This window comes from Myxine glutinosa, chromosome 3 (genome assembly GCF_964187855.1).
Source record: "Myxine glutinosa chromosome 3, kmMyxGlut1.1, whole genome shotgun sequence".
Classification (NCBI taxonomy): domain Eukaryota; kingdom Metazoa; phylum Chordata; class Myxini; order Myxiniformes; family Myxinidae; genus Myxine; species Myxine glutinosa.
Genome location: NC_136263.1, coordinates 17,134,955 through 17,149,410, shown reverse-complemented (window position 1 = coordinate 17,149,410; position 14,456 = coordinate 17,134,955). Strand labels below are relative to the sequence as shown.

Here is a 14,456-nt window from a genome sequence, read left to right as displayed (position 1 = left end):
TTAAAACGTCGCACGTTCAAACAAATAATATGAATAGACTTTTTGTCTGGGAATTCGCTTCATATTCCATATGATCTGAAAGTTCTCGGAATCCGAGCCTCGCATGTCAGACAAACTCAAATGACATTTTGAAATTATTATGTTGTCGTGAAAAAAAGTTATACATTTCCTTATGATGAACTCTTGCCATGTTCGAGGACATGTGCTTGCTAATAAATAGTAACGTCACTTTCATCGTATCATGCACGTCGGATTGCAGTGCTATTGGATGTAGACATTGTTTGGACAAAAGAAAGGAAATAACTTGTCCGTAAACCTTTGTTGTGGGTGGAGGTAGAGGGACAACGTAAATCATGGCGTTCACTGCCAGTGCCTGCAAACACACCTTTGCCGCTTCCAAGAGACGAAGAAGCGCGCGTCACGTCCGACAACCTTCCATGGAGATTTCCAAATAAAGGATTGTTTCCCAATTGTGACGTCACAATAGCAACCTTGATAATAATTTCGTGAGTTCGTTATCATCCGTCCGTCAACTCCAGGAGCTTCGACGCTCGGAAGTCTCACGGAGCCGAGCCTGGGAGTGGCGCACCATCGACCCCTAGTGCTTCTCGCTGGGATTGGGCAGCCGAGTCCAGCGGCGAGTTTTCTGGAATTCCAAAAGGAAAATTGGTCGAGATTTACACCTCTTTTCGTCGCCTTCTTCCTTCCTCTTGAGCCACGGCCGGAATCGTTCAATCGTCCGACGTCACGTCGATCTCATCCCCGCTGCTCTGATTGGTCGCCAGGCGCCAGCGGTTGATGTGGTGCGAACCTTTCTTTTTGTGGGGGCTCTCGGGACCCTCTTCCTCCATTTTCTGTCGCTTGTATTTGGTCCGACGATTCTGGAACCAAACTTTCACCTGAAAACAGGCAACACGCCATCGATCTGTCATGTACGGTCCACATGTGTATCACAGTACTTTAAATACCATACTCTTAACAGAAAAATCGATCTGTTGAGATTACTTTGAGAGGTATAGTTACTTTACAGGGAGCTTACCATTGTTACAGTTTACACGACTGAACGGCACATCATGCGCACTATGAATTCCCAGACTTTATGAGAAACTGCAAAAACTTTTTCAAACTTTGTCGAAAAACTTTCAGATTACCGTATAATACGGCAATTTATCCAAGTACGACTTTTGTGCAAAATTCAGTGGATCCTTATAACTTCCACACATGAGAATGTAAGCAGGCAGGACGACCGGCTTAACCACGTCCTTTCTGAAGCAAAGTTGAAAGATTGAAAAAGGTTCCACCAGGAATGACCCAATATCAAATTTTGAGTTAATAATGTTCCCCATTTGACTCCTGTGACCCATAGTCCCCACCCCCTGAGGCATGAACCGGGGGCCAAATCAAAAAGGTCATTACATATTTCATGCATCCACCAATGTTGATTGTATATACAAAGTTTCATTAAAACAATGTTTAAAATGTACCAGTAAATTGCACTTTTTGGTATTTGACCTTTTGACCCCACCCCACAGCCAAAAATGATACTGATCTCGCATCTTCTTGCCATGTGCTGAACATAACTACCAAGTTTGGTGAATTTCTTTCCAACTGGTTAGGAGGAGATGTTGTGAGGGACAGACGGACGGACAGACGACAGACAGACAGACAAACAGAAGGAGCTGATGACAATATCCCTCCATTTTTTTTTATTTTTTTTTTAAAGTGCGGGGACAATAAATTCCAAACGTGAAACTTCCTTTTTAAAAGCAATGAAGATTAAATTACACTTAACTATGGATCAATCGCTATGAAAATTCGAAAAAGAATTTGATTCGTTACACAAAGACAAATAATAAATGTGAATTATTTAGTAGGTATTATGTTTGAGTACATATGAGCATGTGGTATGTAATAGAAGATTGTTTTATGAAGCTGTAGCAAAAATTCACTTAGGAGTGCAACACGGCAATGATGGGACAAATGGCCTCCTCATTTCCGAGCTTAAAGTCGTATAGGATCGTGAGACAAATCGTTACACGCAGTGAAGTCCTGAGGACACTGTGAGCCATTTCTTTATACATTTCCATTCTGTATATGAAATATAGATTTTTTTATGCAATTGCTTTGAATCTCGACAGAATTCGAGTGAACGCAATTACGTTACAACAGCATAAAAACTCAATGCCATTGTTTTGGAGGGTTTTAAAAACATGAAAACATTAACAAATATGAAAGACAAATCAGAGATGGCAAACCCTCGCCAGGATGTGCTTTCCGTGGTTTTTAAAGCGTTTGTGTTAAAACAAATATGGCGGCCAAACCATGTGACCGATGACGTCATCATTCTTTTTTTTTCTCCACCAATTTATCCCTAGATTATGCTCAAGAAAGTTCATCTTGATCGGATAAAGTTTTGCACTTGTGGAATTATGACGTCATAATGAAGGCACTTATGACATCATCGTTAACACATTTTATTCCCCATGGCGAATTATTTACAATGAGAAACGTCTCAATTTTTTATATTCAGCGCTTTCGGAGATATAGAGGTGCAAATTTTTTCGGTTTTTCCAAGATGGCGGCCGAAACACGTGGCAGATGACGTCATAATTATCATTAAAAAATTATACAGGAGGAGTTGCACCTATGGTGAAAATTTGCTGTCAATCGGACCAACGGTTGCAGAGAAAATCATATTTATTCTGTGCGGACAAACAAACAGACAAATAGACAGACAAACAAACGGACTCAAATGCTCGTCCTGCGAGGGTCATAAATAACAAGATTAATAAGATATTGTAATCAGGTACAGTATGTATGAATGTGGGGCTGCCAGGATGGCCTAGAGGTACACACACTCGCCTCGAACATGTCTAGCGTGGGTTGGAATCTCAGCACAAATATCAACTGTCATCCTGTTCTTTCACAACATCTCATGGTGTCCTTTGTGAAAATTAGGCGAGCTATTGCAGGCACCATGAACAAATTATTTGAACAAATTATAACTTCCTGTGTCGGAGTGGTAAACGCATCCAGGATTGTAACCCGAACCGAAGAAACAGTTTCGGTACAAATGACGCACTGTATAGAGCATGGTTCATGATCTCATGTAATGTACATATGCATGTGTATGTATCCTATTTGTATGTATGTATGTATGTATGTATGTATGTATGTATTATGTATGTATTTATGGATGTGTGTGTGTCAGATGTATGTATGTACGTATTATGTATGTATGTATTTATGGATGTGTGTGTGTAGATGTATGTATGTATGTATTATGTATGTATTTATGGATGTGTGTGTGTGTGTGTGTGTGTGTGTGTGTGTGTGTGTGTGTGTGTGTGTGTGTGTGTGTGTGTGTGTGTGTCAGATGTATGTATGTATGTATTATGTATGTATGTATTTAAGGATGTGTGTGTGTAGATGTATGTATGTATGTATTATGTATGTATGTATTTATGGATGTGTGTGTGTAGATGTATGTATGTATGTATTATGTATGTATGTATTTATGGATGTGTGTGTGTGTGTGTGTGTGTGTGTGTGTGTGTGTGTGTGTGTGTGTCAGATGTATGTATGTATGTATGTATTATGTATGTATGTATTTATGGATGTGTGTGTGTCAGATGTATGTATGTATGTATTATGTATGTATGTATTTAGGGAGGTGTGTGTGTGTCAGATGTATGTATGTATGTATTATGTATGTAAGTATTTAGGGATGTGTGTGTGTCAGATGTATGTATGTATGTATTATGTATGTATGTATTTAGGGATGTGTGTGTGTCAGATGTATGTATGTATGTATTATGTATGTATTTAGGGATGTGTGTGTGTCAGATGTATGTATGTATGTATGTATTATGTATGTATGTATTTAGGTGTGTGTGTGTGTGTGTGTGTGTGTGTGTGTGTGTGTGTGTGTGTGTGTGTGTGTGTGTGTGTTAGATGTATGTAGTATGTATGTATTTTAGGAATGTGTGTGTAGATGTATGTATGTATGTATGTATTATGTATGTATGCATGTATTTAGGTGTGTGTGTATTAGATGTATGTATGTATGTATGTATGTATGTATGTATGTATGTATTTAGGTGTGTGTGTGCGTGTTAAATGTATGTATGTATGTATTTAGGGATGTGTGTGTTGGATATATGTATGTATGTATTTATTTTAGGGATGTGTGTGTGTCAGATGTATGTATGTATGTATTATGTATGTATGTATTTAGGGATGTGTGTGTGTGTGTGTGTTAGATGTATGTATGTATGTATTTTAAGAATGTGTGTGTAGATGTATGTATGTATGTATTATGTATGTATTTAGGTGTGTATGTATTAGATGTATGTATGTATGTATGTATTTAGGTGTGTGTGTGTTAAATGTATGTATGTATGTATTTAGGGATGTGTGTGTTGGATGTATGTATGTATGTATTTTAGGGATGTGTGTGTGTAGATGTATGTATGTATGTATGTATTATATATGTATGCATGTATGTATTATGTATTATGTATGTATGTATTTAGGGATGTGTGTGTGTAGATGTATGTATTTATGTATTTTAGGGATGTGTGTTTGTTAGATATATGTATGTATGTATTTGGGGATGTGTGTGTGTCGATGTATGTATGTATGTATGTATGTATTATATATGTATGCATGTATGTATTATGTACGTATGTATTTAGGTGTGTGTGTGTGTGTGTGTGTTAGATATATGTATGTATGTATTTGGGGATGTTTGTGTGTAGATGTATGTATGTATGTATGTATTATGTATGTATTATGTATGTATTATGTATGTATGTATTATGTATGTATGTATTTAGGTGTGTGTGTGTGTGTTAGATATATGTATGTATGTATTTGGGGATGTGTGTGTGTAGATGTATGTATGTATGTATGTATTATATATGTATGCATGTATGTATTATCTATGTATGTATGTATATATTTAGGGATGTGTGTGTGTAGATGTATGTATTTATGTATTTTAGGAATGTGCGTTCTTAGATATATGTATGTATGTATTTGGGGATGTGTGTGTGTGTAGATGTATGTATGTATGTATGTATTATATATGTATGCATGTATATATTATGTATGTATGTATTTAGGTGTGTGTGTGTGTGTTAGATATATGTATGTATGTATTTGGGGATGTGTGTGTGTAGATGTATGTATGTATGTATGTATGTATGTATGTATGTATGTATTATGTATGTATGTATGTATTTAGGGAGGTGTGTGTGTTAGATGTACAGTATATGCACGTATGTGGAGAGGAGGTTGTATGTGTGGCAAAGCAGCAGTATGTATAGAGAAGTGTTTATATTTGGGAGAGGGTTGTGTGTTGGCGAAGAGGTTTTCTGAACTGTGAATGGCGCATTCTCCCAGAAGCCTCCATGGCCTGAGCCTTTTCTATGAGCGTCGAAGTGATGCTAAGGTACCATTTCCAATGCTTTGTTTGCCAAACCTCAATAATTCCAGTAATAAATGCAAATGCGTTCGCGCCATTCATTGCGGCGAGCTAATCTGTTTGCAGAGGTAATGAACTTAGGCTAACCCCTCAGAGGTATCCACAAACGCCTGAATGCGGCTCATTGAGGCCAGACGAGCGGATTACTAGGGTGGAATAAAGTGACGCTGTAATTATAGAACCAGCATGCGAACTCACCCAGGGGGAGCACACAGCCATTTACATGGGACACAAAAAATTTACACTCACACACACACACTGTTCCTTACACGACAACATGATAAACAAAACTTTACACTCATAAACATCTCGTTACTTACACTATGGCATGATAAACAAAACTTTACGCTCACACAATCTGTTCTTTACACGACAAAATGATAAACAAAACTTTAAACTCATGAACATCTCGTTCCTTACACGACAACATGATAAACAAAACTTTACACTCACGAACATCTCGTTACTTACACTATGACATGATAAACAAAACTTTACACTCATGAACATCTCGTTACTAACACTATGACATGACAAACAAAACTTTACACTCATGGAGATCTCGTTACTTACACTATGACATGATAAGCAAAATGTTTCACTCATGGAGATCTCGTTACTTACACTATGACATGATAAATAAAACTTTACACTCATGAACATCTCGTTACTTACACTATGACATGATAAACAAAACTTTACACTCATGAACATCTCGTTACTTACACTATGACATGATAAACAAAACTTTACACTCATGAACATTTCGTTACTTACACTATGACATGATAAATAAAACTTTACACTCATGAACATCTCGTTACTTACACTATGACATGATAAACAAAATGTTACACTCATGGAGATCTCGTTACTTACACTATGACATGATAAACAAAATGTTTCACTCATGGAGATCTCGTTACTTACACTATGACATGATAAACAAAACTTTACACTCACACAATCTGTTCTTTACACAACAACATGGTAAACAAATACTTACACACATACATTCCATTCCTTACACTACAACGCAATAAACCAAACTTTACACTGATGCACATTCTGTTCTTTCCACTATAATGATAAACAGTAATTTACACTCACACACATCCCACTCCTTACACTACACTATATATACAAAACTTTACACTCACAAATCCCGTTCTTTACACGACACTATATATACAAAACTTTACACTCACATGCATCCGGTTCTTTACCCAACATGATAAACAAAACTTTACACTCACAAACATCCCGTTCTTTACACAACATGATAAACAAAACTTTACACATGAACATTCCTTTCCTTACACTACAACACAATAAACCAAACTTTACACTGATGCACATTCTGTTCTTTCCACTATAATGATAAACAGTAATTTACACTCACACACATCCCACTCCTTACACTACACTGTATATACAAAACTTTACACTCACATGCATCCCGTTCTTTACCCAACATGATAAACCAAACTTTACACGAAAATCCCGTTCCTCACACTACAACATGATAAACAAAACTTTTCACTCACACACATCCCGTTCCTTACACTACAACATGATAAACAAAACTTTACACTAACATCCCGTTCCTCACCCTACAATATGATAAACAAAACTTTACACTCACAAACATCCCGTTCTTTACCCAACATGATAAACAAAACTTTACACTCACATGCATCCCGTTCTTTACCCAACATGATAAACAAAACTTTACACTCATGAACATCCCGTTTCTTACACTATGACACAATAAACAAAACTTCACACTCACGCACATCCCGTTACTTACGCGACATGATAAACAAAACTTCACACACACACAGGATCCGTTATTTACACAAAACGATAAACAAAAATGTACACTCACGCACACAGTTCCTCATATGACAACATGGTAAACAAAAATTTACACACACACATACATTGCATTCATTACACTACCGCATTATAAACAAAACTTTACACTCACAAACATCCCGTTCTTTACCCAACATGATAAACAAAACTTTACATTCACAAACATCCCGTTCCTCATACTACAACATGATAAATAAAACTTTACACTCACAAACATCCCGTTCTTTACCCAACATGATAAACAAAACTTTACACTCACATGCATCCCGTTCTTTACCCAACATGATAAACAAAACTTTACACTCATGAACATCCCGTTTCTTACACTATGACACAATAAACAAAACTTCACACTCACGCACATCCCGTTACTTACGCGACATGGTAAACAAAAATTTACACACTCACATACATTGCATTCCTTACACTACCACATTATAAACAAAACTTTACGCATGAACATCCCGTTCCTTACACTACAACACAATAAACCAAATTTTACACTGATGCACATTCTGTTCATTACACTACAACATGATAAAAAAAACTTTACACTCATGAATATCGCATTCTTTACACAACATGATACACAAAACTTTACACAAACATTCTGTTTCGAACACTACAACATGATAAGCAAAGCTTTACACTCACACACATCGTGTTCCTTACACTACAACATGATAAACAAAACTTCACATACACATTAAGTTATTTACTCTACAACATGATAAACAAAACTTTACACACATACATTCCGTTCTTTACACTACAACATGACAAACAAAATTTACACTCGCACACATCCCCTGTTAACTTTCACAACAGCATGTTAAACTAAACTTTATAGACACACATCCCGTTCCTTACACGACAACATTATAAACAAAACTTTCCATTCACACACCATGTTCATTGCACTACACATTATAAACAAAACTTTACACTCACCAAATCCCATTTCTTACACTATATGACAATTTTTGTTACATTCACACACATCCCATTCTTACACAACACGACAAACAAAACTTTGCACTCACACACATTCCGTACTTTACATTACAACATCGGATCATAAGTCTGGTACGGTTCCGATCACGAGCCTGGCATGGTTCGGATCATGAGCCTGGTACGGGGCGGATCATGAGCCTGGCACGGTTCGGACCACGAGCCTGGCACGATTCGGATCATGAGCCTGGCACAGTTTGGATCATGAACCTGGCATGGTTCCGATCATGAGCCTGGCAAGGTTCGGATCATGAGCCTGGCACGGTTCCGATCACGAGCCTGGCACGGTTCCGATCACGAGCCTAGCAAGGTTCCGATCACGAACCTAGCACGGTTCCGATCACGAGCCTGGCACGGTTCTGATCACGAACCTAGCACGGTTCCGATCACGAGCCTGGCACGGATCGGATTATGAGCCTGGCACGGTTCGGATCATGAGCCTGGCACGGTTCGGATCATGAGCCTGGCACGGTTCAAATCACAAACCTGGCACGGTTCGGATCATGAGCCTGGCACAGTTCGGATCATGAGCCTGGCACGGTTCGGATCATGGCACGGTTCATTCCAGCAAATGACCCGATCGCTGTGGGCAATGCACAGCTGCGCAGTAAAAGTACAAATATTTACCTGTGACCTTACAGGGAAAAAGTGGATTCAAGTACCTGGATCGTAAACGTGTGCGCTCGTCCGTGCACCCAATCGGTAAATAAGTTTCACCTCTCATCGCGAATCAATGAACCGACTCCACGATCAATAAACTGGTGCAACGAATGACGTCACAATGAACGAAGGAGTAAAAACAATTCTCTTTATTCCAGTGAACAAACGAATGCGTCGTTCGTTTAAAATTCCAACAAACGAAACGTATTCGTTCGGCGAGGACCGATCAGTAAGTCGGGAGCCTGATGACGCGTTATCATCCTCGTTACACCTCGTTCGCTCCTTTTTACAACAATCGTCATGTGGAACCTTAACTTTACCTCGGTGTTTTATTTATTTATTTGTTGTTGTTGTTCGGCCGATGATTAACACTGATTAACTCTCGTAATTAAGACAACATCACCAAGCGAGGCAAACAGGACTTGTTCTTGTTAAAGTCTGAAGCTGCAAGGCCGAGGGGTCTTTGAAAGACTGAAAAAGTTGTTATACCTGGAGCAAAGTATCACACGGGGAGCGTTCAATAAGTCCTCGGAACGACATTCTCACCCTCGTCTAGTAAAAGGAAACGTGTTGATTATTTCTTATTTCTTCATTTATACTTTCAGCGAAACCGGATTCATAAGCAAACATAGAGATTCGGTATTTGAACAATTCCTTACATTTTTTAGGTGGTTAGGAGGTGGACGAGGGGGAGGAGGGGAAGAAGGGGACGAAGGGGGAGAAGGGGGAGGAGGGGAAGAAGGGGGGAGGGAGGAGAAGGGGGAGGAGGGGAAGAAGGGGAAGAAGGGGGAGAAGGGGAGGAGGGAGGAGAAGGGGGAGGAGGGGAAGAAGGGGACGAAGGGGGAGAAGGGGGGGGAGAAGGGGGAGGGGGAGCAGGGTGGGGGGAAAAGGGGGAGGGGGAAAAGGGGTGGGGGGAGAAGGGGGAGAAGGGGGCAGAAGGGGGAGAAGGGGGGTAGTATCTCGGACTTTTGGTATATCCTCCGTATAATATTTTGAACGGTAGTAGAAGAGTGTGTACACGCCGTGTTCACTATGGTAGAAGAGTGCATACACACCATGTTCACTCTGGTAGAAGAATGCGTACACGCCATGTTCACTATGGTAGAAGAGTGCGTACACGCCGTGTTCACTATGGTAGAAGAGTGCATACACACCATGTTCACTGTGGTAGAAGAGTGCGTACACGCCGTGTTCACTATGGTCGAAGAGTGCATACAGGCCGTGTTCACTATGGTAGAAGAGTGCGTACACGCCATGTTCACTATGGTAGCAGAGTGCGTACACGCCGTGTTCACTATGGTAGAAGAGTGCGTACACGCCGTGGTTCACTATGGTAGAAGAGTGCGTACACGCCGTGTTCACTATGGTAGAAGAGTGCGTACACGCCGTGGTTCACTATGGTAGAAGAGTGTGTACACGCCGTGTTCACTATGGTAGAAGAGTGCGTACACGCCGTGTTCACTATCGTAGAAGAGTGCGTACACGCCGTGTTCACTATGGTAGAAGAGTGCGTACACGCCGTGTTCACTATGGTAGAAGAGTGCGTACACGCCGTGTTCACTATGGTAGAAGAGTGCGTACACGCCGTGTTCACTATGGTAGAAGAGTGCGTACACGCCGTGTTCACTATGGTAGAAGAGTGCGTACACGCCGTGTTCACTATGGTAGAAGAGTGCGTACAGGCCGTGTTCACTATGGTAGAACTGTGAGTACACGCCGTGTTCACTATGGTATAACAGTGCGTACATGCCGTGTTCACTATGGTAGAAGAGTGAGTGCACGCCGTGTTCACTATGGCATAAGAGTGCATACATGCCGTGTTCACTATGGTATAAGAGCGAGTACACGCCGTGTTCACTGTGGTAGAAGAGCGAGTACACGCCGTGTTCACTATGGTATAAGAGTGCATACACGCCATGTTCACTATGGTATAAGAGTGCGTACACGCCGTGTTCACTATGGTATAAGAGTGCGTACACGCCGTGTTCACTATGGTCTAAGAATGCGTACACGCCGTGTTCACTATGGTAAAAGAGTGCGTACACGCCCTGCTCATAACAGAGGGCCAGCGCGCCCACAGTAGCCGGGACCGCATGGCGGGTTCGAACCTGCGTCTCGGTGAGGGTTAAGCTCACAGCCAGCTGCTTGCGCTCCGCTCCAACTACGTAGTGGTTTTTCTCGAAGGCGTGCTCCAGGCGAAGCAGCTGCGAGGGCGAGAAGGCCGTGCGGATCCGCTTGGGCTTGCGCGCGAAGGGTCCGTGCAGAAGAAGCGACTCGGTACCGCCGTCGGCACCTGTGCACGTACCGCACGCACCGAGGACATCAGGATCAGTGAGCCAAGCATTTACATCGCGCGCATCTCACCGTATGTTTAGCCCCCCCCCCCCCCCCTCTGGAGCACCCCCTCCCTGCAAACCCCCTTCCCGCCCGTGCTAGACATTTCGTTCAATCGGCGGTAACTTTCTCCGTTTCCATTACAAACCAAACAAGTTTCATCAACAACGTCGTCGCTAACGAAGGACACAAATCCCTTAACAACACCTGCTTAAACCCTCCGGTATTCATCGTTTTGATCGCATTCTCTAAAAACATTAGAATCATAAACAAACTACATCAATAAACACTCATAACCTACATGTTCCAATCGAAACGACTTTTCGCCGCATCTTATAAATTTAAACTTTCTTTTTATTTAATCGCACATTCATCGCATCGGATAATTTGTCAAAAATTAACACAGGCGATTATGACGTCATAAACACTCATTGTCAGCTCGGTGCCATTTAAAAAATATGTCAGCTATATATAGATATTATATTTGGAGTCTATAACATATTTCGTCCACGAATATCATTGAACTGATGAATTGTTATTTAACGAGATGTCTCATAACTACCTTTAACATGTTAGTCATATTAAACCCCATATCCTTCACTTAACCCCATTACCCCCATCCTCCCATAAACTGATCGGGTTAACGAAAGAGGTTTGGAGTTTTGGAGATAAAAAAGAAAGAAACGAAAAACTTTTTTCTTTTTTACTCCTCTCCCCCTTTTTCTCTCCCCTCTCCCTCTTTTTTTACCCTGACCCTGGTACTCTACCCCCCTCCCCATTTCCCCCCACTCCTCACGTGACATCGTGCCGATAACGTCGTGGGAACATCAATTCAGTCGAAGACCTCCATTGACATACGAATGTGAATGCGATCGTCGCGTCAAACCGCTTCCAGATGAGAGGGTCGTGCGGGGGCAATAGGGGGGCGACCCCCGTACAGATACCCGGTGTGGAGTGTCCGTCGAAGTACCACGAGGAGTATAAAAGTGACGTCACGCTCGCACCTTTATACACCGATGGCGCACGGCGGGAACACGACCCTTTAACGCAACGTCGGCCAAACTTGAAGGTCTTCGATGACTTTTTACCATTTATTTATTAATTATCGGAATCGAATCGATCTTTTACTTACTTATTCGTTACATTTGTTGTAGTTTACATCAACCGCGAGTATTATTCGGGATTTGGAGGTGCGTATGCCTGCAGTTATGGTATCATAAGGTAAGTTATGGTTTGAAGACCCTCGGGCGCGCGACGCGACGGACCCACCGCGGAACCTGTGGCCAAGGTAAGGTGGTCGATGGAAGAGCCAGGGGTACAGACTGAAATGGTCGCGGGGGTGCGAGGCGCCCAGGAGCGGGATCGAGGGTGCGGAGTGCAGCGACTGCCCGGCCATGGGGTGCGAGGCCATCGAGGGCACGGGGACCACAGGGCCCGGGTGCGCCCCCTCCACCGGGAAGAACAGGTCTCCGTGCTGGGGTCCGTAGCCTGGTCTGCCCGGCCCGTAGTGCGGGACCGAATGCACGCCGCCGAATCCCGAATGAGCAGCCGCCCCGTACGACATGTGCAGCAGGTTAGGACTCGGATCGGACTCTTTGGCGACCAGAGACTCGATGGTGAAGCACCGTTTGGTCACCGGTTGGAACATCGTGCTGGAGACCGCCCGTCGGTAATGAACGTGCGGCGACGCCTCGGTGAAGGACTCCGAGGGTGGTCGATGTGCGGCCGCCGTGGAAGGTCGTGCACCCAGAGTGAGACAAAGGTCCACGACGACGAGCTACAGCCACGGGGACCTCGGAACGGGTCGACTCTCCATGCGCCCACCTGAATCCCAGTCGCCGGTGAGAAATGCGTGCTGGTTGCGCCTCTTCGTCTCCTCCCGCCCGAACCCCGCCGAGAGGCGCGAATGAACCGGCTATTCCAGCTTCAGTCGTCCATTCAATCAAAGCTTCGGAGCTGTAGTCGTTTGTGGGAGAGGCTGCGCCTCCTCCTCGTGCCGCCGCCGCCCCAGACTCGAGTCAACTTTGAGCGGAGCACGCGGGCCCCGAGCCCTGAATATTCCCCTCCAGTCGCTCTCGCTCACCTGCTGCGTGGCGGGGCTGTGGGCGGGAGTCGGAGAGGGTTGGACTGGAAAGGGGAGGGTTCGTGGTGGTGTTGAGGGGGGTGACCGTCCAAGTTGGGACGTTCCCTCAAACAGCTCCGCCCGATGAGTGTATAGACTCCCAGGGAGCGCGGTGATAGGCGAGGTGGGGAGCACGACAGGTAGAGGTGCAGGTGGTGATGGGCGAGGTGGACAGCATGACAAGTAGAGGTGCAGGTGGTGATAGGCGAGGTGGGGAGCACGACAAGTAGAGGTGCAGGTGGTGATGGGCGAGGTGGGGAGCATGACAAGTAGAGGTGCAGGTGGTGATAGGCGAGGTGGGGAGCACGACAAGTAGAGGTGCAGGTGGTGATGGGCGAGGTGGGGAGCACAAGTAGAGGTGCAGGTGGTGATGGGAGAGGTGGGGTTCATGACATGTGGAGGTGGAGATGGTGATGGGAGAGGTGGAGTTCATGACATGTGGAGGTGGAGATGGTGATGGGAGAGGTAGGGGCATGACACGTAGAGGTGGAGGTGGTGATGTGAGAATTGGGGGGGGGGGCGGATGACACGTGGAGGTGGTGATGGGAGAGGTGGGGGAATGACACGTACAGGTGGTGATGGGAGAGGTGGGGGGGCACGACACATAGAGGTGGAGGTAGTGATGGGAGAGGTGGGGGGAATGACACGTGGAGGTGGAGGTGGTGATGGCAGATGGGGGGGGGGGGGGTGACATGTGGAGGTATTGATGGAAGATGTGGGGGGCATGACTCATGGAGGTGGAGGTGTTGATAGCAGATGTAGGAGGCACGAGTGGAGGTGTTGATGGCAGATGCTCTGGGCACGACATGGCCTTTAGTTTTCTCGCTACTGCATGGATCTCTGGACAATATTGATCCCTGGACAATACTGATCCCTGGAAAATATGGATCCCTGGACAATACTGATCCCTGGAAAATATGGTTCCCTGGACAATACTGATCCCTGGACAATACGGATCCCTGG

At 43.6% G+C, this 14,456-nt stretch overlaps 1 protein-coding gene across 1 annotated transcript in view; it reads right to left on the bottom strand.

The window, feature by feature from the left end:
* The window catches only part of LOC137418040 (homeobox protein EMX1-like), a 13,670-nt gene extending 207 nt beyond the window's left edge, over positions 1-13,463 (bottom strand). The window contains exons 1-3 of the mRNA XM_068104019.2: positions 12,641-13,463; positions 11,146-11,330; positions 1-899 (exon numbers count right to left, since the gene is read on the bottom strand). The exon at positions 1-899 is cut by the window's left edge and continues 207 nt beyond it. Coding sequence (XP_067960120.1) covers positions 732-899; positions 11,146-11,330; positions 12,641-13,019 — 732 coding nt within the window. The 5' untranslated portion in view covers positions 13,020-13,463 and the 3' untranslated portion in view covers positions 1-731. The remainder of the gene's footprint in view (positions 900-11,145; positions 11,331-12,640) is intronic.
* Between the last annotated feature and the right edge of the window lie 993 nt (positions 13,464-14,456).